Raw genomic sequence first — 25,925 nt, forward strand, 5'->3', positions numbered from 1 at the left:
ATCGTAACCTCCTAAAGCAGGTATCGTGTTCACCATCACAAAGATGTAGAAACTGAGGTTTGGAATCGGGGAACTTATTTCTTCCAAACTAGACAACTGAAGACTGACAGAACTATGAATCAAATGTGTCCTGTCTGGTTCCAGTGCTGTGCACCTGCACGGCACTTGCTGAAGCTCATTTCTGAGAAGTCCAGTTCTTGATGTTCCCCGAGTCCTGGATGTCCCCCCAGTCATTTCCAAACTGTCTGTGTGTCAGCCTTATCTGGAGAACCTTCAAAATCTCAGACTGATGGGTTCCATTGCAGGCAGGAGAAACAGTCTCAGGGAATGGGCCTTTGAAATCTGGATATGCAGAGAGCTGCTTATACAATTCAGATTCTAATACACAAGATTGGAGAAACTGATCTATGTGAGCTACTTTATGATTGCTTTTAGGGGGAAATGACAGAGAAATAGGTTACCTAAGGCCCAGTCTGAATGAAGGATTAGCATGAGCAAACACCTTCGTCCAAAAACTTTGTGTCACCCGGATATATGTGCCGACCTTGTCACATAAACACACAGACACAGAGGAACATGCTACTCGTATTGGCTTCCCAACAGACTCTTTCTCACAACTGAAATGATAGATTCTATATTTTGCAACAGCATCAGAATATGTAGGTGATTGGAAGAGACAGCAATAAGGTTTCTTTCTACTCTAATCATTTTCATTTAAGGTATTTTTCTTCCTGCTGAGCTGAAAGAAAGGAAAACCCAGAAGGGAATATTTGAATTAGCACTTACCAAGGTGCACCGTATATCCTGAATCCCTTCACGGTTACCTCCGAATCTTGTAAGTAAATACTGTTTGTCAGGAGGGACTGAACATTGTCAAAGTCCTCTGGTTTCAATTTGGACACAGAGGGGAAACGGTAGTAGTCCTGTTTAACAAGGTCTGCCATGAATTCCTTATCAAATGTCAGTTCATGATTCCCAGCAATCACTATTTTATATTCATATGGCAGGTTTCCTGAAAAAAGAAAAGAGAAGAAAAAGTCAGTACCAATTAGCATGTTTATTTCCCATCACCAAGTACAACAGGTGAGACTGCATGATTCGCAAGCAGCCATGGAAATGCAATAGCTCAGGCATTTCTCTGTATCTCCAAGTGAAACCATATTTATGACTACTCCTTTATGCCAACAAGCAACACAATACTAGGCAGGAGAGAGAATGCTGCTATGTGGTGAGAAGCTACTCAGATGATGTGTTACAAACTCACACCTTGTAAACAGCTAGGAAAAAAACCACTTTACTCAAGGTTGCTTCAAAAAGGTTTGCAATTGGTTTGGTCTTGAAAAAAATAAGCTGGCCCACAATTCTTAACAACTCAAAACAACTGCTGGCTTCTTCCTCTAGTTTTCTACAGAAAGACTTTATGTCGCCAAGCCTTCCGCAATTACATCCACGAAAGGAATCACACAGTGTAACTTTATATTGCAAGGCAAATTGTGAGTTTACCTTTTAGCTTAAGAATAGATGGAACACTATTAATAGGCCCTGATTAGAAGGCTAACTTTTTTCCCATTGGGAGGGGAGAAGAAACTGTAAAGCTTAACCCTCTTTTAATATTTATGGTATGGAAATGGGAGTTCTCGGTGTGCGCTTTTTATGCAAGTTTCCCGATCGAAATGAGATAATTCTGGGAAGAAGAATGAAAGCTATAAAGGAAAATCCAAACATCAGACTTCTGCATAGATTTATAATGTTTGAATAAAGTGCAGATCATACATATTAATAACTCATTGTGTAGTTATAAGAACCAAAATCCAAAGGGAGATAGTGCTGGGCAGTTGTCCCCATCCTGAAATGAATGCCTTTTCCTCTACTCTGTCACTTCTCATCCCTCAAGCTTCACTGCTAGGTTGATGGTCAATTCTTTTCTTTTTTTGGGCAGGGTGGGGGGAGGTGGGGATGGGTAAAGGGGTGTGGACAACAGTGTCTGTAATTCTTGCTTCCTGAAACTCTGGGATCTAATGCAAAATTAATGTTTCCTGCTGTTCCAGGAAGAATTAAAGATATCACTAGCAGGAAATTGGATACACTTGTAAGAACTGGTCCTTACCAGCAAGGCAGAGTCAATGATTTAACTGATGAAGCTTAATGGGAAAAATACATATACTTTTTTTTTTTTCCTGAGTCCACATTTTGTCATTGGTCCACTTGGATTTTTGCAATGCAAACCACCAAGATTACACCATGAAGGGCCAAAATATATGAAATCCACCCCTATTTCAGCTGGGCATTCCAAATGTTGTTGTTGCCGCACACTTTTAAATTGACAACTGTGCTTACAAACACAATTTTTTTTTGGTATTACCGCCATTTGCAGCAACGTGTTAATACTGAGGATGGAAGAAAAAAAAAAATAGTGAACAGGTCATGGACTGTGAGAACAAACTCATCTGTTTTAGAAGATGTAGACAGAAAGCTCCCTAGAAGTCAAGATGGTAAGAAGGCACCTCGTGCACTTTGGGCATGTCATCAAGAAGGAGCAGTCCCTGAAGACGGACATCATACTTAGTAAAAGCAGAATCAGCAGAAAGAGGATGACCTTCAGTGAAATGGACACAGCAGCTGAAACAATGGGTTCAAATACAGCAATAGTTTCAAGGACGGCACAAAACTGGACAGGGTTTCTTCATGATATACACAGACAGGGCTGCTGTCAAAACTGGCTCAACAGTTGCTCGATGACCTAGTGAAGGTGGTGTTACGCTGCCAATGCAGAAGGCACGTGGTTCAAATACACCTGATGCTTTGCAGGAGAGAAAAATGGGCAATCTCCTCTCATACGATTTACAGCTCCTGGAAACCCACTGAAGCATCAGCTACAAGTTGATCTCAACTCAATAGCATATAACAACAGGCTGGGATGCTCAAAGAAAACAGAAATCCTTCCCCAAATGAATTTTTAAGGGAGTTTAGACTTGGCACTCGTATAAGGCAATGAAGTGTGTGATATATGTTGCAGGCTACTTGTATTGAATGCTGATGACAGTTTGCACAATTCTCTGCACTATTAAGGCAGGTGAAACCTATTATACACAGAGCTGCAAAATCCCAACACTGCACACACAGACATTTGAGGGATGTCCTCACCAGCCTCATTTTGCACCTCCACATTCACCTGTGCTCCCAAAGCCATGATGACTTGAACATTTTCCTGGACAGTACTCCAGTTCAAGGCAAGTCCTGTGTGCAAACTATGAGCAAGTCTACTTTTACAAATCATGCTAGTGTATATCCTGCTTCCCTTTAATCACTCATGATGATGGGCTCATTGTAAATCCCTTCATTCTGCACCAGTGTTATAGTAAGACAACTTGGCTCTGGTAAGGGAAAAGCATGAACAAAACTGGGAGATGGCAAAGGAAGTACACTGATTGCTCTTTGGAACAGTTTTTTTTTTTAAGGAAAAGTGCTGTGAATCTTCCTCAGGACGACAGGTTTCTTCAGTGTCCTTGAAATGAGATTTTTAGATACGCAGCACACAGAAGTAGCCACCAAAATGAACAGTCCAGAAATTGTGATGGTATTTATATACCACCAGTAAACTCATCTCCTTCTGAGAATCTAAAAGCAGTTTCCAGCTTTGGTCCTGTTACCTGTGTTATGAAATTGCCTGACATATATTCTTTTTGGCTGAACTGACCTTTCATCTATAATCTGCCAACCTTTATGTTTTATATGAAAAGTATAAGCAGGGCAGCTGACAAATCTCCTGTTAATTGATGGCATTTTAGTTGGATTTCGCCCCCCAGATGAGATTAGTTTGGAAGGCTCTGAAGTTAAGACTCAAACTCCTTGGTATTCAAATAGCATCATTTTATCATTGTCAAGCAAAGAGGTGTCCAGCTTTATCCATTTTATTCAGATCAGGCCATCAAAACTGACCTGCCTGAATAAAACAGCGAGGTCATTTAGAGTTATTCTGAGATGGAAAAGCCTCTTCTTTAAAACATCCTAACAAAGTCTGCCAATTGACCATCCTTCCTCTCCCCAGCTGTGGCAGGTATTCTACTGATGAGGTACAGGATTACTTTAGTGGGATAAGGGTAAACTGTCAAATGTCAACTGTGTGGTTAAAAAATATAACGGGAAGTAATGGAATAATGTATCACCTTTTTATTTTCATATATAAAATAGGAAAAGAGATGATTTAAAGGAAATGATTGAACAAACAATAACACAGCTAATTTATAATATGGCGAAGTGAGGTGGGTACTTGGGCTGTGAGACCATCATAACTCCTGCAGGTAGCAGCTGAGTTTCAGTCTACATTGTATCTTTTATACCTAGTGATTTCATACAATTTGACGTTCCTTTAACAACCGCTGTGGTGGTTGTTAGGTGCTGTCAAGTTAGAACCAACTCATAGCTGACCTTCCAATGGGTTTTCACAGGCTATAAACCACACAGGATGAGACTGGTAGATTCGAACTGCTTGCTTTTGGGTTGGCAGTGCAACACCTTCACCAATATGCCACCAGAACTCCCCCACATAACAACTAAAGGAAACTAAAAGCTGAGTTATTCAACAGTAGAGGTTAGAACCATTACTTAATAGTTTTAATTATTTCATATTCTTGTTACCATCCATTTCCCAGGACAGTCACTGCAAAACTTATCTAGGTTCTTCTTTAGCAGTCAGGCTCTCGAGTCTAACATGCCGTATAGATTCTCTAAGCAAAACCAGAGGTAGCTGGAAGGTTGCAGGCTTGAGTGTATGGAGAGGCATGTGGAAGAAAGGTCTGGCGCTCTTATAAAAAATTAGGCCTGACTCAGAAACAAGGAACTCAAGAAATATTATAGAAAATGGGTGACCCTGGAGGACATTATGCTGAGTGAAATATCTCAGTCACAAAGGACAAATACTGCATAGTGCCTCTGTTGTAAAACAGGACAGACATCAGGGTTGAGGGAAGACTGAGAAAGAGGGGATAAATAATGTATACTGCACTGAAACAGATGAGGGAAAGAACTGTTTAAAAGGTCTATTTTATTAAACATGATTGTCATGACATGAGTCCAGAACGAAGGCTGTATAGTGGAGTGGACTTGGGGGGAGGGATTGTATAACAATGAAAAAATTTTTCTTTTACTTTTCAAAGAGAAGACTGAATTGAGGGGAGAGATGGGCAAGGAGAAAAGTGCAACAATGAGTGAATGGAAACCCTAAGTCTCTGTAAACTTTCATTAAAATTAATAAAAAAAATTTAAAAACCCAAACAAACAAAAACAACAACAGCGACAACAAAAAATTAGGCCTGAAAAACTTAAGAAGTAGTTCTATGCTCACACATATAGAGCCATCATGAGCTGAAAAAGCCCCAGTGGCAACTGGTTAAATCATGAGAACCACTTCGCTTCGTCTTCTGCATTTTTCAGTCACCTCACCCTTGCAAGGGTTAGGACTTTCACATATATTTTTAGGGGACACAATTCAAGCTATAACTTTTATACAGCTAATGGAAAGTGAAGTCTGAACAACCCTCTGGTCTTTATACTACATCCACAGTACAAGCTGTAATAATTTTAAAAATTGGATAGTGAAAAATAGAAATGCAAGATGTTCTTAAGTCACTTAACTAAGCTATTATTAAATAAAATTCATGGTGGTGAAGATGAATCTGAAAATGAGATGATAAAATAAAGCTGACAAAGAATAGAGAGGAAAGGGGAACAGCTGAGGAGGCGAACTTGGGGAATGCAAGGTCTATAACCCACAGAATAGACACTTTCCTGGACAGAGATATCATGGGATTTAAATACTTCAGTGTAATCAAAAAGAGCCGTGTGGTGAGACGGGTAAAGCACTTTGGTGCTAACTAAAAGTTCAGGAATTCAAATCCACCAGTCAGCTCCTCCATGGGAGAAAGATATGTCAGTTTCCCTAAACACAACTGGGAGCTAACCTTAAAACATCGATGAGGTGATTTAGCTTACTGGGTGCTGGCTTCTAATCCTCTTTCCAGAGATGGAGACATCCAATGAGAAAGCATTTCAAAGAAACATCAGATCTGGAAATACTTAGAGAAGGTATGAGCATGTGTGTGAGAGAGACAGAGACAGAGAGGGTGAGAAGAGAAAGACAAAGGTTTTGGTTTTCAATTTGGGTGTATGTGTACTGGGTAAAGAGATAAATAGATTTGTAATCTAAAGAACATAATTTAAGGGCGAGAGATTCCAAAGAGAGATTCCATAGAGGAGAACTTTGAACAAGGAAGGCGCCAGCCAGAGTGGTTGGAATGAGTGTAAGAGGTCAGTCAGCAAAAATATGTTGACAGAAAAAAGGGCTTTCCTTTGATCAAAAGAGTTTGTATTAAAGCAGAGAGGGCCTTAAAGCATACTCAGGGGTAGACCAGAGCCATGTGAAAACCTATCTACAAGCAAAGAAGCAACAACCACTGCTAGCAGTCACTAGAAGTGGCTCATAGATTTAACCAACATAATTAAGGCTTTGATTTAAACGTTTAGCCTCTAGAACTCCGAGAAAGTAAATTTCTGTTTTTAAAAATCATCCCTTGGTGATATTTGTTTTATAATTCTAGTAAATAAAGAAATGACCTTGAATAGAGTAGGTGTATTTTTAAAAGTATATTTGGAGCTAGGGATAAAAAATGTGATTTGACAGAGTGTGGAAATTATCATCCAATTTCATTCATGTTACACACAAGCAAAATCCTGCTGAAGATTATCCAGAAATGACTGGAACAGTACATTGACAGAAATACAAACTGGGTTTAGAAGAGGCTGTGGCACGATAGGCATTACTGCTAATGTCAGATGGATCTTGGCAGAAAGTGAACCAGAGGGCTATCTATCTGTGCTCCACTGACTATAAAGGGATTTGACTGTGTGGATCACAACAAACTGTGGCTAACCTTGAGGAGGATGGGAATCCCAGAACACTTAATTGTGCTCATGTGAAATCTATACTTGGATCAGGAAGCAGCCCTCAGAACAGAGCAAGGAAACACTGCATGGTTCAAAATCAGGAAGGGAGTACGTCAGGGATGAGTCCTGTCTCCATACTTTTTCAATCTATATGCAGAACAGACCATTCCGGTAGTTGGGCTTTATGAGAAGGAACGTGGCATCAGGATTGGAGGAAAACTCAACAACCTGTTATGCAGATGACACAATCTTGCTTGCTGAAACTGAAGATGACATGAAGCGCTTGCTGCAGAAGGTCAAGGACTATAGTCTTCAATATGGATTGAAGCTCACATCAAGAAGATAAATATTCTCACCACTGGGCCAACTGAAAGCACCAAGATGGATGGAGAAGAGAATGAAGTTGTTAATAATTACAGCTTGCTAGGCTCCACAATCAATACTCTTGGCACCAGCAGTCAGGAAATCAAAAGATGAATTGTAGTAGGTAAATCTGTTATCAGGGAACTTTCCAGAGTACAGAAAAGCAGCAATGTCAGTCGAGAGACTAAGGTGCACCTGAGCCAGCCCATGGTCTTCATAATTACTTGCTATGCATCAGAGAACTGGACAGTGACTAAGGATGACAGAAAAAGAATTGACGCCTTTGAGTTTTAATGCTAGAGAAGAGTCTTGAACATATCGTGGACTGCCAAGAAAACAAACAGGTCTGTTTTGGAGAGGGTAAAGCCAGGTTACTCCTTGCAGGCTAGAATTTTGAAGCTCCATTTCACATACTTTGGACTGGGCCATGAGGGACTGATTCTTGAAGAAGTATATCATACTCGGAAGGGTGGAAGGATAGAGCAGGAGAGGAAGACCCAGGATGAGATAGATTGATACAGTAACTACTGCAATGGGGTAAGTGTGTCAAAGCCAGTGAGACTGGCTCAGGACAGAGCAGGCTCCAGCATTGTTGTACATAGATGGGTCGCAAGCAACCCAATGGCACACAACACCACCACCACTACTTATATTTAGGTTCTGTTGAAGACAAAAGGAGACGAAGATTTTTGAAAGCACATTTATAGTGCTGAAAAATTAATACAATTAATGATCATTATCCTATTTTGTAATTTTACTCTATACGTAAGGTTTTTTTATATTTTTTTTCATTGTCGAATATTTTCTTCCCTCCTTCATCTCCCCAACTTGCTCTGCACTGTGCCCCTTGTTCCAGATTTTTACACATATAAGGCCCGATTATATATTCCTTTTGGACAGTTCTTCCCCTCATCTGCTCTAACACAGTGCTCATTATCTATCCACTCTTTTCCCATTATCTCCTCAACCCCCTATGTCTGTCCTATTCTATAACAGCAGTGTTATCTAGTGTTGGACTTTTTGTGACTGAGATATTTCACTCAACAAAATGTCCTGCAGGCTCTCCCATGTTGTGTAATGTTTTACAAGTTTATTGCTTTTCAATGGTGTATATTACATTGTATGAATGTACTATAGTCTTTCTATCCATATGTTTGTTAATGGGAATTTGGGTTGCTTCTATCTCTTTGTTATTGTGAATAACACAGGAATAAACATGGGTGTACATACATCTGTTTGAGTCATAGCCCTAGTTTCTTAAGGGCATATTCCCAGTAGCGGAATTGCTGGGTCAAATGGTATTTCTATTTCCAAATTTTTGAGAAAGCATTTTTGCATAAGTCTTGTACCCCCAGACCATAAGGTCCTTGAAAGTATGGACTACCTTGAAGATAGTTGTGGTTTCTTGTTAGATTGAAAGTACTCAGTTCAATGCCTTCCAAACGGTAGACACACAGTTAATACTTGTCATATAAATGAAGGTATGAATAAAGTTCAGTAAGGTTTGCCCTTGATGGGGAGCTTCTTTGGGACTATTCTTCCTGGTGCAACTCTTCCAGAAACTGGGCTTATCTTTTTAGGCTGTGAGAAGGTTTAAGCTGATGCTCCATCTCCCTCTAAGTGGAAAGCTCTTATTAAATGTCTTACTTTATCCTCTTAAATCTGGTCTAGTCAGTCAACTTCCAATTAACCCTTTTTAAAAAGACTATTTCCTCAAATACAAACAGAGCAGAAAGAGAAAGATTAGTAATACTAACCTCTAGGTTTGATGAGGATTAAGGAAGAAGGAACTGCACAGTTTCTGAAACTTCAAATTGTTCAATAACCAGTAGTTGTATAGTTGATGTTACTATTAGCCTCATCAAATGCCATCCAAAAAATAGTTTGTTAAAAAACTGAATTACATCCTGAAGTTTGGCAAAATGTCATTAATCTCAAGAAGATTCTTCTGAAGACAATAAAGAGAACTTAATTTTTCTAAAGACACAAGTTGCCATGTTCTAATGTGTCCTTCAGGGAGCTCTGGGGGCCTAGTGGTAGGCAGCAATCCCAAAGGCACATGGTTTGAAGGCACCAGCTGCTCCGTCGCTGAAAGGTGTGCAATCTCCTCCCAAGTGATTTACTGTCCTGAAAACTTGCTGGAGAGTCAGCTATGCATGGGTTCCAACTTGACAGCGTGTAACAATAATGTGTTCCTTAGACTAACAAAGTATTACTAGGGCTGTGAAGACACATGACCATGGAGGTGAAGAAGGACAGGCCCAGGAGGCCTTCCACCTCTACACATTCAAGCACAGCCCCTCTGTCCACAGGATCGCAATCTTCTAAAACGTGTACCCTGCACTCCTCCTCCTCTCTTTGTTCAGATACCTGTTGATGACAATTCCTATCAAATACAGAAATTGGGCAAAGGCCAGTATCCTGTTCTTAAATCAGTAGTGTAGCCCATGCCAGGTAATATCCAGAGTCAATTTCTTTGCATTGTAAGGATACAGTACTCATCTGAAATATCCACATTCCTACAAACTTCTTATCACAACTCAATTTAGGCAAATACATAGAAACAAAATTGTATTTATGGTGACCAGAGGTTGAAAGGAGATCTGGTGCATGGTGGTAATTAGAAAAAAAGGAGGTATGCAAAGACTATAAAAACAAAACAAACCAAACCATCACTACTTTTTTAATTAATGAATGTTATGGTGTATATATTTATGTCACAAAAATATATGTATTGAATCTAAAAAGAACCCAATTTCTTAATAGAATTAGATGGCAGAAGTACTCTACATTAACTGGTAGAGAGAATAGACTATTAGAAAAGTTAGATCTTTAGATATGCACATGTCTGATAGAAATCTATAACCATTTTTTAAAAACAAACACACAGTAACTACGTCAAGGTCATCTTTGTTTCCTTATCAAACTCTGGAGATGTAATATGTCACCTGCAGTAGCTCGCAAGAATCAAAGCGTATGCACCTCGGTTGTCCTTAGACAATCTGATCTGGGGTTTTGAAAGCTGTGCTCTGTGAAGCTTCCCTGAGGCTGGACCAGGGAATGTAAAGAACCGCGGCTGTGCAGAGGGAGGGAGTCTGCTCTCTCGCTCACCAGAGTATCGTATCTCTGCTATTCTGTATCTTACACTCTGCAGAAAGATTTCATCTGAAGGAAAGTCATCCCTGGTATAAAAAAGGTGAAAATAAAAAACCCAATGATTTATTCAACTCCATTTTACTGATGCAAAAACAGCACACCAGAGAGGTGATATTCCTTGTTAAGCAAAGTCACAGGACAACCTGGTAGCATAAGTCACCAAAGAATAGCTTTTGCTTCCCTAGTAAAGATCATCCTTTCAGATCTCAAACATATAACAGTCTGATAAAGCTAGGCTTACGGGTGTCCCAGTGGTAAGGAATTGAGCTGTCAACCCAAAGGCATGTGGTTTGAGTCTACCAGCTGCTCCATGGAAGAAAGACGGGCAAGCTCTTCCAATGCAACTTACTGCTTCTGGAGTCAGCTAAGAGTGGGTTCTGACTAGATGGTACATAACAACATCTCATATGAGTTCTCATTTACCTATTCCTCCACCTACTGATATTTTATGATGATGATGGTGTGGTTCTTTTCATTCATAGCAGGAAATAGAACTTTCCATTCTAGATGTTTCTCTAGCTGTGTCATGAATATTTCCATGGGACGGGAGGTAATGCCAGCCTCACACTATGAAGATGTATATCCTGAGTCAATTAAAGCATTTCCCAAATGTCACTAATGTTCTAAGCATATTTCCTACTCACAGGAGAATTTAAGAAGTTCTGCAAGGAAGGAGAGCCCCCTTAGGAAAGATGGGGCAGCAGAGAAACTTCATTGTCCAACTTTTACATGGAGCTTGAAATTTAAAATCTTGTTGGCTACAGATTGAGACTGGATGGTTCAGAGGTAAAATTCTAACCTTCCACAAAGAAGACCCAGGCTCAACTCCTGGTCAATGCTGCTGTGTGCAGCCACCATTCATTTGCTCGTGGTAGTTTGCGTGCTTCTCTAACGCTGAGCTTTATAAATTTAATGGTACCCTTGGCACCAGTGGACCAGGAAACATATTGCACTGGGCAAGTTAACTATTAGGGACATCTCCAAAATACTTAAGAGCAATGATGATTGTTTGATGATAAGGTGCACCTGACCAGGCCATGTTTTTTTTCAATTACTTGCTATTCATCTGAGAACAGGACAATGAATAAGGATGACAAAGGATTGATACCTTTTAGTTGTGGTGTTGGAGAAGAGTACCCAATACTTGTGGTATAACATTAACCTTAATCAAAACTCATTAAGTAGCAAGAGAAAAAACAACAACAACAACAAAAAAAAAAACCAATGGAGAGGTGGCAGAGCAGTGGAAGAAGCTGCTTTGGCTCCCAGATGGCCAAAGGAAAAAACATCAAATTCACAAAACACAACCTTCTGTTCACCTCCCCAAGTCATTGTGCTGGGAAAAATCAAACCACTAACTTTCTGGGATTAAAAAGGATAAAACAGACACACAGCTAAGCCTTCTGTCATGGGACTGTTTTCAAACAAAAGAAATAGATGGCAGTTCAATCACATTTTTGGAAGACTTCAGCCTGCATGCGGTAGTGCAGGGGCCTGCTTTATAACACAGCTTCCCGATACCAGTGTTATGAAGGAACCTTGTTATACCTCCAAGGTGGAGATGAGGAGATTTTTCCTGTTTAAAATTACATTTTTAATATTGTGACTCCGGCAGGAAGAGGGAAAATGTTCAAACTCTTGAAATCTCTCTATTCCACTGAGGACTGAAAAGAATAACCTTGGCTTTGAAAATTGGCCACGCTGAAAACTCTGTAAGAAGATGAAAGAAAGAAAATAACACTGATAGCTTGGAGGCTGGAAGGGCTATGAGGATCTGGGATGAGCTAAGGATGCTCATCACCTAAGTTTTTCCCTCGTGATTACAGAGGGCTGACAGCGGAGAAGGACAGAATCCAGCCGGGAGAAGGGAAGGGTCGCCACCAATTTATGAGCAAGCAGGACCCACTGTTCCCTGTTGTGTCTGCAGCAAGGCAGCACCTAGGACTGTGGTTGACACTCTGGACAAGTGCTTCCTCACCGAATGAATGACTGGACCTCCAGAAACCCCTCTTGGCTCCAGGATTTGCACTCACTCACTTGCCACTTGTCTGGGCTGCAAAACCACCAGAAGCCTGCAGTCAGGGCAAGCTCAGGTGCTGACCTCACTGTGTCCCCCGTCAGGCTCCATTAATTTCCACACGTCCTGACAGCTCTAGCATTAATACTCACACTTGCTGATGGAGCCACACAGCAGGTTCAGACTGCTACCTTCTCCTCTGAAACTCATGCATTAGGGTTTCCTCCATGCTTGCAATGGAAAACCAAGTCTAAGAAATATTAAACACAGAAAATATATTACAATAATGTCAGGCTTGAGCTGGAAGCCCAGGAGAAAGCTGGGAAATTGCACAGTGAAAGTCAGTGGTTCGCTGTGGGAATGTGGGCTGATGTCAGAAGAAGCTAGAGCTTTAATGTTTTCTTTTCTTCAACCAAGAATCTCAAGGCATCAGGAAATATAAGCCTTAGTTTACAAAGGAAATAGACATGTCCCCATTCACCCAAAAAAGCAAGAACTGATGTCTGGACAAGAACAGACATCAGTATACCACACAATGCTGGCAGGTTATATAGCTATGAGCTGCACACCTCCAGGATCATGCAATACTCATGATCCTCAATGACAATGGAAATGCTGAAGGGACTTGAGAGTTGTTCAGGAGTTTATTTATACCTCAACCATAACACTACGCATTCTAATATAACTTTTTGTGACTTACATGCACATACACACAGAGGTTTTTAAGAAAACGAAGAGAAGGTACACTGAATAATGGTATCTTCCTTTCCTCTCAACTACGTCTCTCTAAGTTGCCACTCATTCCAACATGACATGTCTCACTGGGAAGCTGGAGTGAGGAATGCTCACTACCGCTCCAGTTGAGTTTCCCTCGGGCACTGCTATCCAGCTAAACAACTAGACAAGGAGAATTGGTGGCACAATGCTTCATCACTGGGCTGCCAATGGAAAAGTCAACCTACCAACTGCTCCTGAGGAGAAAGACATGGCAGCCTGTTCCATAAAGATGAAGAAAAAAACAAAAACAACAACCCGAACTCAATGGCTCCAAGTCAGAACTGATTCATAGCTGGCCTTCCATTGTGTTTTGGAGGCTGGCAATTGAACAGGCAGCCACAGTTCACTGTTTTCCCTTGGAGTGCCTGGTGGAGTCAAACCATTCCAGAGGCAGTGCGGCTCTCTACAGACCACTAATGGGCTTTCTCCCATTAATATTACGACCTTGGAAACCCTGCAGGGCAGCTGCATGTTGCTCTATCGGGTCGCTATGAATTGGAACTAGTAGGGACTGATACAAAGGCTCAAGGTTTGAATTTACCAGTTGCTCCAGGGGAGAAAAATGGGTAATCTCCTCCTGTGAGATTTGCTGCTTCAGAAAACCCACTGGAGGGTCACCTATCGGTAGGTTCTGACTTGACAATAAGCAACAATAACACAGGGTTGCTATGAACTGGAACTTGCCCAATAGCAACAAGATTTTGCAACGAGAAATTAAGACTGAATCTCTACCACTGTTTATTTTTTTTTCAATCTATTCCCTAAAAATGAAGCTTATGACGACAGATCTTTACCACAAACAACATATTTGGACAGAATGAACTAATTCCCTAAGACTCCTCAACTTACTTCATAGTGCTTCAGAAGAGCTGATCCAAACCAGGTTCTACTGGACAGTTACAAGAAGAATTGGGAAAGATATTGTCAAGCCTCATCCTGATGATCCAGGTATATTTGCATAACTACAGCTGATATGAATATGTGAATTATACTGCATGGAAAGATCAGGGGTTTTAGAGTTAGACTGGGAAGCAAGTTCTGTCAATAATTAGCTGCGAAACTAAACAAAATATGAAATTTAACCTTCACATTACTCATCAGAAAAAAGGAAGATGATTGTGCAATCTTTCTTACACAATGGAAAAGATGATTATCACAGAGAGATAAAACACCTAATACAGTACCTGACAGTAATTATTGTTATTATTATTATTATTGTTCTTGATGCTCTTATCTTTTTTGCTACTTTATCTTATAATTCCCTTCAGGATAAGGATTCTGTCTCCTACTTCCTAGCATCTTAAAAGAGTATACAATAAATATCTTTAATAAACTAATAGGTGATGGTATCTTTAGTGAACTGAAAAATAATATGTTGGAATTTGTTCACACACAGCTTTTTAAACAGTAACCGAGAAAAAGGTATTCCTTCCAGCAATAATTATAAAATAAGTGGCAATTATTCTACTGCATAATTAGAAGAACAAATGCAAGTACTATGTATTTGCATTTTAAACCATTAAGTATGGTGAAGATCAAATTAAATACAAATAACACAAGGCATAAAGGCTATATTCTTAAAAAGAAATAACAGTCATACGAGCTTGCTGGAGCCTTCCCCTTAACCCACCAAATAGAAATACAAAATCCTTTTGCAATAACTGTTGCTATTCTTGCATGTTAAAGTGTTCATGCAAATAATGCAGGCTTGCTGCCTGCAGGATTCCAAGGGCCTGGTCTGCAGAAGCCTGAACAGAGAGTTGACAGTGGAAATAAAATCTCTGCCTTAACAGCGCCACTGGGGCTGGATGAAAATGGTCTTCTAGAACTTGATTAAAACTAAATTGAAAAAGAACATATTTGGCTAATATTACATTAGACTAAAATATAGAAATGAACTCTAATACTCCTGAAATCTAATAAGAAAGAGCCATCTCAATTTCCAAACTTTCAAAGCATCTTCTTTAAATGCATCACAGATCAATTTACATGGTACTTTTGCCAATAAGCAAAACCAAATCACAGGTTTCAATTGGCTTATATTGGAAAGTGTGAGCGCAAATGCTACCAAATGCAATTACGGCAAACAAACTCCATTTTCTCCCCTCTGAAGGGAATATCAGGGAATATTTCATTGCCATCAAATAATATTTCTGAAGGCATCAATACAAAATTCTATTTTCTTTTCAGGGTCCCCATTCACTATATAATCTAATACACACTATAGAGTTCCTTGAAATTTAGAGAGGAGCTTAAGAAGGTGGCTATTACCTTGCACATACCTCCTATGTCAATTTTAATAACTTTGCACCCTGGACAGGAATCCTCATAGAGCAAAAGTTAGGGTCCAATAAAATTGACTTTTCTCATTTTATAACTTGAAATTTTAATGAAGCACTTCAGGGATAAAATTTCAACAGAAACCTCTCACGGAAGGTTACTGTGATCAATAGTGACAACGACGAGATGGAGGGAGTGGAAACCATACTCATTTCTTGTTTTCCTTTTGCCTTTCCCCATCAGCTTGAAAATGTTTGCTACAAGGAGGACACCACTTAATCAGTAGCTGCCAAGCACACTTCCTGGTGGGCATAAGGCCAGGGAGGTTTGGGGCCAATGGAACATCAGTTCTAATAGTTGCCAATCTCTTTTCTTAGGAATAGAATTGTGGCCTGATGCCATTCATAAGCCACCCTGCTGAGATTAAGTAGCACAAACTAAGCAGTATAGCTTCTTTGGAGGAAAAGTTTTCTGGAAGGTCTTTTTAGAGTCAAGATTCTAAGAAGTAAAGTTGATGGTCTGTTTGAATTTCCATAGCTTCATTTCTTATCCATAAGCTTCCTAAGGTCTAGAGATCAAGCTACTTATTCTCCTGCATTCTAAAGCTGCAACATAATATATATTTGCTGGACTACTAATCCTCATACAGTAAAGGAGCTCTGATGGCTTAGTTGTTAAAGCACTTGACTGCTAACTGGTCAGCTGTTCAAACTCACCAGGAGGCTGATTCTGCAAAGACTGACAGCCTCGCATCCCCTTACTCTGAAGCACTTTAAAGAGGTCTTTTACAGCAAATCTGTCCAATGTGATGTCCTCAGATTTCCTGACTGCTACTTCCATGGGGGTTGATTGTGGATACAAGTAAAATGAAATCCTTGACTACTTCGATCTTTTCTCCACTGGTGGACTAGCTGTTCCTTCTTTGTGGAGGGTGCCTGCATTTCTTTGTTGTGGCCTCTCTGCTGAAAGTTTTCACCCCCAGGTCTCTTAGGCAATCACTGTTGTTTTGACAGCTGGCTTTGGATAAGTCTACAAGGCAGTTCTACTCTGTCCAGTTGAGTCATTACCTACATCAAGTTTAACATCAAGGCAGCTCCTTGGAGGCAAGGATTCTGAAGCTTCCTCTAACCTACTTTGGACAAATTGCAAGGAGGGACCAGTCCTTGGAGAGGGACATCATGCTTGGGAATGTGGAGGGACAGTACAAGAGAGGAAGACCCTCAATGAAATGGATTGATTCAGTAACTAGAGTATTGGGGGCAGGTGTGTCAGAGACAATAAGATTGGCACCGGATAAAGCAGGGCTGTTGTACATAAGGTTACTATGAGTCACAGGCAAATCGATGGCATATAACAACAGCAAGAACAATGCTTCACTGGATTTCTGAGGTTGTAAATATTTATAAAAGGAGACTGATAGGGTTTCTATAACATAGAATTTACTTGACGGTAATGAATTTGTTGCCTTTAAAGAAAAAAAAAGTCTATGCACACCCATGTTTATTGCAGCTTTGTTCACAATAGCAAGGAGTTGGAAACAACCTAAGTGCCCATCAACAAATGCATGGATAGAGAAGCTGTGGTATCTTCACAAAATGGAATACTACACTGCATTGAAAAACAAGGAACTCATGAAATATTATTCAAAATAGGTGATCCTGGAGGACATTATGCTGAGTGAAATATCTCAGTCACAAAAGCACAAATACTGCATAGTGCCACTGTTGTAAAACAGGACTAACATCGGGGTTAAGTGGAGACAGAGAAAGATGGAATAAATAATGCATGCTGCATTGAAACAGATGAGGGAGAAAACGGTTTAGAAGGGATATGTGATTAGATATTATTGTCATGACAGGAGTCCAGAATGAAGGTGGCATAGCGGAGTGAACTTGAGGGGAGGGATTGTATAACAGTGAAAGAATTTTTATTTTACTTTTCAAAGAGTGTACTGGGGGGGGTGCGGGTGCAGAGAGAAAAGTGCAGCAATGAATGAATGGAAATCCAATGTCTTGGTAAATTTTCATTGAAATTAATAGTAAAAAAATGAAAAAAATGTCTGTGGCTCTAATTCTATTTGGAATTCAGTGGGGTATGTCCCAGGTCATAGGGGTAAGCTGCTGTGCTTGCAGTTCTAAGATGAGAATTTGCCTCCAGAGCTCTTCCTCTCTCCCTCTACCTCTTCCTCACTTGTTTACAGAACCTCAGGAAGATTTATATTCTCTTCTATTTATTCTTCATTTCCATCAAATTGAAATAATTATTTGTCAAATTAATGAATGAATAAATCTATCCAATTGAAACTCATATGGATATAACCCTTCAGTTTTAGATTACAAATGACTATTTTAAAGTGTTACAAATCGTATTTGTATATCACCAATTATATGCATCACAATCTGATCACATGCTATTGAAAACCAAAATCTGTTATAATGGAGGGTGTGTGTGCGTGTGTGTGGGTTCTGCAGGGAGACAGATGGGGTAAAGAATGGCCAACCATCATGCACATGAGCTCCAGTAAGGACACAGTATCTATTGAGCAAGTGAACAAATGGATGGCCAAATAAACAAATGAAAGATTACATAATCACGCAAGTAATACTTGATAATTTCAGAAGACATGGGACTTACCATTATTGTGTGATTAGCCTAACTCATTTAAACATTTTCCAGCCTATGTTCCTAAGGTCTGTTAGCTCAATGAGAAAAAAACCAATGGAGTCAATGAGATACTGTTGTTGATAAGTGAACACACACACAGACACACCTTCTAGGGGACATCTTTACTCTGAAGCACTTTAAAGAGGTCTTTTAGAGCAAATCTGCCCAATGTGATGTCCTCAGATTTCCTGACTGCTGCTTCCACGGGGGTTGATTGTGGATACAAGTAAAATGAAATCCTTGACTACTTCAATCTTTTCTCCACTGGTGGACTAGCTGTTCCTTCTTTGTGGAGGGTGCCTGCATTTCTTTGTTGTGGCCTTTCTGCTGAAAGTTTTCACCCTCAGGTCTCTTAGGCAATCGCTGTTGTTTTGACAGCTGGCTTTGGAGAGGTCACTCTTTATAAATGAGCCTAGTGCTCGGACCAAACAGGACATGTGTGTGCATCTTCTCAGGCTCTCAAACCACCAGGTCAGATGAAAGAATCCATGCTGATTTATTTAAGGGCTGGTCTCTTTCCCTCTGTCTTCAACAGAAGATCAAGAGCCAGCAGGGTGCTTCTGACCTCTCATGCTCCAGTTCCAGACTTGCAGAGATTTCAACCTAGGAGAGTCCTCGGAGATCAGAACAATTCCTTCCATGGACTGGAAAAATAAAGCCATTAGTGGGCTTCTCCAAGGCTAGCTGAAGGGTTAGTGGTAATGCACACAGAACTCTGTCTTCACTGATGTCCTAGAGCTGCACAGTCAGTGTTTTAGAATTAGACACCGTTCCAATATTTCATTTTACACATTAGGATATTGGAGTTCAGAGAAACTAAGGGACTTTTTCTGAAGTCTGTGACTACAAGCACATTTTCTGATTTCCTAAGTTCTATGTACCTCTAACTGCTTGTTCCATCTAATACACTCAGTACATATGTTTCCTAATTTTTCCGTAATTAATTTTCCATATCCCAGTTACTTAGGTATGCTCGAATTTTGTTGAAAAGACTCTTTCCTGTCCGTATTGATGGCAACAGGTTTGGATTTTTTTGTTTTGTTATCATTTAAGTGGAGCCCTGATGGTTCAGTGATCAATCGTTAGGCTCCCAGACCAAAGATCATCAGTTTGAATCGGCCAGCTGGTTCATGCAAGATGTGGTCATCAGCTTCCCCATCACGATTACAGTCCTGAGAAGGCTACACACAGGGCAACTCCACTCTTTATTAGGTTGCCATGTTACTGTGAATTGCAATTCACTTGATAACAATGGGTTTCTTCTCATTTTAAAAACTCACTTCCATCATAGTCAGAATCAACTCAAAGATCAACTGATCTTCCAGTGGATTTTCAAGGTTGTTAATCCCTCAGGAGAAGAATGCCCATCTTTTTTCCCATGAAGCCACTGGTGGATTTGAACCATCAGAGAGGCTCAATCTTTGAATCAGCAGCACAACTCCCTACCAACTCTGCCACCGAATCGTCCTTATTTAAGGGTGTCACACATGGCTCACTGCTCGGCTAGTAGCTAAAAGACTGGCAGTTCCAAACTTCTTGTAAACAATCTGCTTCCAAAAGGTCACAGATTTTTAAAACTCTAGAGAGCTTCTGATGAGTTAAAAGCAATAATCCTCTAGTTAGAAGCCAAAAGCTAAACCACTACACCACCTGAGCTCCTTTCAAAACCTCCAGCTCGTTAACACTGCGTTGGGACCAGCTCATGGCTGAGCATCCAGGAGGTTTGCAGAGGTTGTAAATTGCATAGGAGGAAAGTTACCATCTTTGTCCAGCAGAGTCACTGGGGGATTGGACACCCTCGTCCCCGGAGGGGCATCTTTTGCTTTAGCGCCATAACTCGCTAATGGGCTCCACCACCAGATCTTCCTCGGGCTCATTCAGTCAATATAAGTGAAAACAAAACAAAATCCACAGTCTTCAAGTCTATTCAGATCCACGGTAATTCTCTCTGGATTTTTTGATGTTCTAATAATTGGAAAAGACCACCTACTTCATTTCCAAAGATCAGCTGGTGGGTTCAGATCACAGAATTATATATGTATTTTTTTAGCATGTATTTCTGCTGAAAATGATCCAAAAATGACTGGAACAGCGTATTAACAGAGAACTGCCAGATGTGCAGGCTGGGTTTAGACAAGGCCATGGTACTAGGGATATTATAGCTAATGTTAGAAGGATCTTAGCAGAAAACAGAGAGTGCCAAAGGAAAGTCTATTTGTGTTTTGTTGACTATGCAAAAACATTTGACTTTGTGGATCACAACAAACTGTGGCTGACTCTGAGAAGAACGGGAATCCCAGAACACTTGATAGTGCTCATGTGGAACCTATACTTGGACCAGGTGGCAGTTGTCAGAACAAAGCAAGGAAATAATGCATGGTTCAGAATAGGGAAAGGTGTATGCCAGGGATATGTCCTATTTCCATACCTTTTCAATCTATATGCAGAACAGATTATCTGGGAGGCTGGGCTCTATGAGGAGGAGCGAGGCATCAGGATTGGAAGAAGACTCATCAACAACCTTCATTTTGCAGATGACACAACCCAGCTTGCTAAAACTGAGGAGGAACTGAAACGCTTGCTGCAGAAGATCAAGGACTGCAGCCTTCAATATGTATTGAAACTCAACATTAAGAAAACAAAGATTCTCACCACTAGACTAATTGGCAGCATCATGATAGATAGTGAAGAGATTGCGATTGTTAATAGCTTTTTTTTTTTTTTACAATTCATGAAAACATTTTATTGGCCTTTTGGATAGAAATGGGAATTTATTTGCCAGGAAGGATGATCCCATCATACTTCTGCTGGAACCAGCGCATGGCCTCTTCTTTGCTGATTCTGTGTTTGGCCCCAATGCAGCCTGTCCTGCGCTTCTTGTCTGTGATGCTGAAACCTGGCCTACCCAGCACCACATAGAAGTCCAGGCCGTAGATACCGATACTGGGGTCATATTTGATCCCAAGATCAATGTGCTCCTGGATCCCAAAACCAAAGTTTTCGGTATCTGAGAAGTTATTTTTTCTTAACTCATATTCCCGCACCTTTAGACCTTTCTCCAAGATTTCCTCTGCCTTGGCCCCTCGGACTGTGCAGTGGACAGCAATTTTTTCATTTCTCCTAATGCCAAAGGATCTGACGGTGTATCTAGCTTTGGAGAACACAGGAGTATGGCCTGTGAGCTGCTCCTACACCTTGGCGGCCCGGGTCAGCCTGTCTCCACTCTCGCCTACACAGATGTTGAGGCAGAGCTTGCGGATGCGCAGATCCCGCATGGGGTTCTCTTTTTCGCCTTGATCCTGCGCCATGATGGAGGAAGAGACTGTTAATAGCTTTAGTTTGCTTGTCTCCACTATCAACACTCTTGGTACCAGCATCCAGGAAATCAAAAGACTAATTACACTGGCAAAGTGGGCTGTCAAGGACCTCTCCAGAGTACTGAAGAGCAACAATGTCAGTCTGGAGACGAAGGTGTGCCTGATTTAGGCTATAGTCTTCACAATTACTTGCTATGCTTCAGAAAACTGTACAATGACCAGGAATGACAGAAAGAGAAATGATACCTTCGAGCTGGGGTGCTGCAGAAGAGTATTAAATGGACTGCCAGGAAAATAAACAATTTAGTTCTGGAAAAAGTGAAACCAGGCTGCTTATTGTTGGCAAGGATTCTGAGGCTTTGTCTGACATACGTTGGGCATGCTGCAAGGAGGGACCAGTCCTTGGAGAGGCAAGTCATGTTTGGGAAGGTGGGGGAACAGTGCAAGAGAGGAAGACCCTCAATGAGATGGATGGATTCAGTAACTGGGGTAATAAGGGTTTGCATGCCAGAGACAATAAGGTTGGCACAGGATAGAGCAGCTTTCAGGGCTACAATAACCACTGGTTGCTATGAGTTGCAAGCAACTTGACGTCACACCACTAGGATTCCTTTCAGTAAATAAAGCACCACTTTTAATATAAAATACCAAAGCAGAATATCAAAAGTCTGAACAAGAGATTTCTACTTTGAAATCTTGTAATTGGTAGGCTCAATTCAACAACACTATGCCAGTTCTGTATTTCTCTGAAATACTTGTCTTTCAGTGTACCCCAAAATCCTCTCAAGTCCTTTTTTATTTTCACTGGATCTTTGGTGGCTTAGTGGTAAGGAGTTGTGCTACTTACCCAAAGGCACAGGGTTCAAATTCACCTGCTGCCTCATAGGAGAAAGACGGGCAATTTCCTCCTGAGTGATTTATTGCCTCTGAGAAGTTGCTGGAATGTCAGCCATGAGTCGGTTCCAACTGCACAGCAGATAACAACAATACAAATGCACACTAAGGCCATGATCAATGAACCATATTGCTATTATTTGTCATTGAATCAGAACCTACTAAAAGGTGACCCTCTTTCAGTGGACTTGGAAAGGGTGTAAATTTTAGGGGAGGAGAATATCCATCTTTCTTTTGTGGAGCCAATTGATGGATTAGAAGAGTGTACCTCTGTTTCAATGCAGTATACATAATTTATTCATGCAGTATACATAGTTTATACAATTATATATACTGCATTGAAACAGATGAGGGAGAGAACTGTTTGAAAGCGATACATGATTGGGTATTATGGTTATGACAAGAGTCCAGAATGAGGGTTGCATAGTGGAGCGTAATGGGGGGTATTGTATACCAATGAAGGAATTTTACTTTTCAAAGAGAAGAACAAACTGGGGGTGGGGAAGGGTGGGCAGGGAGAAAAATGCAACAATGAATGAATGGAAACCCCAGTCTCTATAAATGTTCATCAAAATTAATAAATTAAAATTTTTTTAAAAATAAGGAGAGTGTATCTCTGAGTTGGCAGTGCAACTTGTTACCCACTCGGTCACCAGATCTCCACTGAATCATGTAATACTGCAAGTGAGAAATAAAGCTTTTCTGGAAAAAAAAACAAACCACAACAGACAAATACCCCTTTCATATTTTAAATAAACTCCTCTAGTGTATCTTAGTGAGGGACTAGAAGGCAAGTGGGTACACTGGTAGGAAAGAAGACATTTTTGCAGTTGTTGTTGCTGTTTATTACTGAAGGGCAACCAGCCCATAGTTGGCCCTCTAGCAGGTTTTCAGAGGTGGTTTATCACACAGGAGAAGATTTCCCATCCTTCTCTTGCAGAGCAGATGATGGATCCAAACCATGCCTTTGGGTTGCCAGTCTAATTCCTTACCACTAGGCCACCAGACAGTCTAATATAATTATCCAGAACTGAGAACCAATCATTTCTACTGAAACTCTCACAAAGCTTGTAAAGTCAATGCATTACTTAAAAAGATCTCCATTGGGCTTCTTCGGGTTAAGCAGTTCTCACTTTTTATTATACGCCATTACACTCTTAAATTCATGCTGTCAGACTCATCTACTCAGATGTTTGGCTCTCTTTCCCCTCACTTTCATTCTTGGGCTTATTTCAAGGATCTTGCAAAAGTTGGCTCATTCTACTTTTCTAGTCTAGCAGCAGCCTTAGGAAAATGAATTCCTATCAGGTTCCACTAAATCTTGTTAGATCCCTGATTTTCTCAAAAGCCAGGATAATATTTGATGGTGAAATAAGGTCCCATATTTCCCAGGGAAAAACAGCAGATTTTTTTAACATTCTGCAAATATTCCTAAGCATTCTACAATGTGATAGGCACTGTGTGTGATGCTGCAACTATAATCATACACCAAAAAATGTCTTTGCCTTTGTGGAACTTATAATCAGATGAAGGCAACAGTAATAGAGAATATGTTAAGACATAATTCAAACTTTAGTTAAATGCTGAGAAGGGAATTAGCATGTGCAAAAAAGACAACAATGGAATCCCTGGGGGGTGCAATCAAAGGCCTCTATTTCTTGGTCCATAGTCCTCCTGTTAGCTACCGCTGACTTGGCCTATTGGCCGCTATCACACTCTATCTGACATATTTGGCTCTTAATGGGATTTTTCTCCCAGCTCTCCCAAAATGACCTGGACAATGACATGCATAAAGCTGTGACATTCTCTTGGTCCAGAAGCAGTCAATTTCTACTTATTTTGTTTGGTGGAGCAAGTAGAATAAGTTGAAAATTCTGTGCCAGGAAAACAAACAGATTCATCTTGGAGAGGATTAAACCAAGCTACTCCTTGGAGGCAAGGATTCTGGGGCTTTGTCTGACATACTTTGGACATGTTGCCAGGAGGGACGGGTTCTTGGAGAGGGACATCATGCTTGGGAGGGTGGAGGGACAGCGCAGGAGGGGAAGACCCTCTATGAGGTGGATTGATTCGGTGACTGGGGTAATCGGGATGGGTGTGCCAGAGGCAGTGTGGTTGGTGCAGGATAGAGCAGGGTTTAGGGCTGTTGTGCATAGGGTCGCTATGAGTCGCAAACGACTCGACGGCACATAACAACAACAACAAACAAGAAAAGTTCAAAAAATGGAGTTGATGGTTGCTTTTGAGATTTTTTACGAGTCAGATTCTAGAATCAAAACAGGAAGATTATGCTTCTCATTCTCTAGTTTTGAGTAGACCATAAACTTAATGAGAAACCCTGGTTTTAGTGTCTCCATCTTTTCTTTTGTAATTTTTCTAGGTATTTTCTGGAGAGTAGAGAAAGCCTCTGTGGCCAATATCATCTTAGATAGGAGGGGTAACAGTGGGATATTTTTTTAAACTACTTTTACCTCAGCTCACTCACTCATGGCTAATCTCAATTTATCTACATAGGAAATTGGGGCTAACACCACTAGAATTAAACAATGGGACTATCTCTATTGTTGGCTTTGCCCTTTGTGCATGTCTCACTTTCACAAGTCTATCTGGGAATTCTTACTACCCTAAACCAAGCATCTGACCAAAGATCTTTCCATCTTGTGATGAGAACAACCAATTCATTTGGATTGTTGAAATGATACTTTCTATGTTATCTTCCGAAATCTCAATATTTCAACTGTTGATGGATAAGAGAGGGGGAAAGGAAAGGAGAAAGAAAAGACTGTGAACAGTCATTCAACACAATATCCAATGATGACTTCAGCTTCCCAAACCTTTAGAATTTGACTAGACAGAAGACTGCTTAGCCTTCTTTGTTGACAGAATTCCTCGTGGAAAGGGATACACATGGCCAGTAATCTCTCTTCATGTTCAGTATACACAGTTGGGCTGCTCTCTGGCATGGTTAAGAAATGAGGCAGAGAGAACAAAAGGGGTTAGGAAACATCAAAGAAAAGAGAAAGAGAAATATTATGAGATGAAAGGAGGAAGCAAGTTGATACACATGGTGTTTTAACAAGTTACCCAAGACTGTCTCAGTCACTGGCCAAGTGGCCAAGTGGCTGTGCCTGGACTTAGAGAAATCACACTGAGTGGAGATAAATCCAAGAAAGCAGTAGCGACTTTTCCTCACGGTGCCATGCACAGAAACTTGACTGCCAGACTCACAGAGGAAACATTCAAATCCTCATACTACCCATGACCCTCAGCTGTCCTTGACACCAATTGCCCCAGTTTTGTTCATATTTTTCCTTCTCTGGAAAGCCACTTGCTCAAGAAAGATAGGGTTTTCCTTAGAGCCAAGTGAGTGGATCTGGATTAGTTATTAAGTTTATTTCTGTTGCCAGTGACTAGTTTTAAAAAGTACATGTTACTTATGCTGAGTGAGGTATCTCAGTCACAAAGGGACAAATGCTATATGGTGCCACTGTTGTAGAATGAGGCTGGCATCGGGG

General features: G+C 40.6%; 1 protein-coding gene and 1 pseudogene across 1 annotated transcript in view; both read right to left on the reverse strand.

The window, feature by feature from the left end:
• Positions 1 to 25,925, reverse strand: part of MPPED2 (metallophosphoesterase domain containing 2) — a 242,902-nt gene that overhangs the window by 102,843 nt on the left and 114,134 nt on the right. The window contains exon 3 of the mRNA XM_006883722.1: positions 787 to 1,012. Coding sequence (XP_006883784.1) covers positions 787 to 1,012 — 226 coding nt within the window. The remainder of the gene's footprint in view (positions 1 to 786; positions 1,013 to 25,925) is intronic.
• Positions 20,971 to 21,507, reverse strand: LOC102873730 (annotated as a pseudogene).

The sequence above is a fragment of the Elephantulus edwardii genome, unplaced genomic scaffold (assembly GCF_000299155.1).
Source record: "Elephantulus edwardii isolate Elephantulus edwardi_28Jun2011 unplaced genomic scaffold, EleEdw1.0 scaffold00029, whole genome shotgun sequence".
Taxonomy (NCBI): domain Eukaryota; kingdom Metazoa; phylum Chordata; class Mammalia; order Macroscelidea; family Macroscelididae; genus Elephantulus; species Elephantulus edwardii.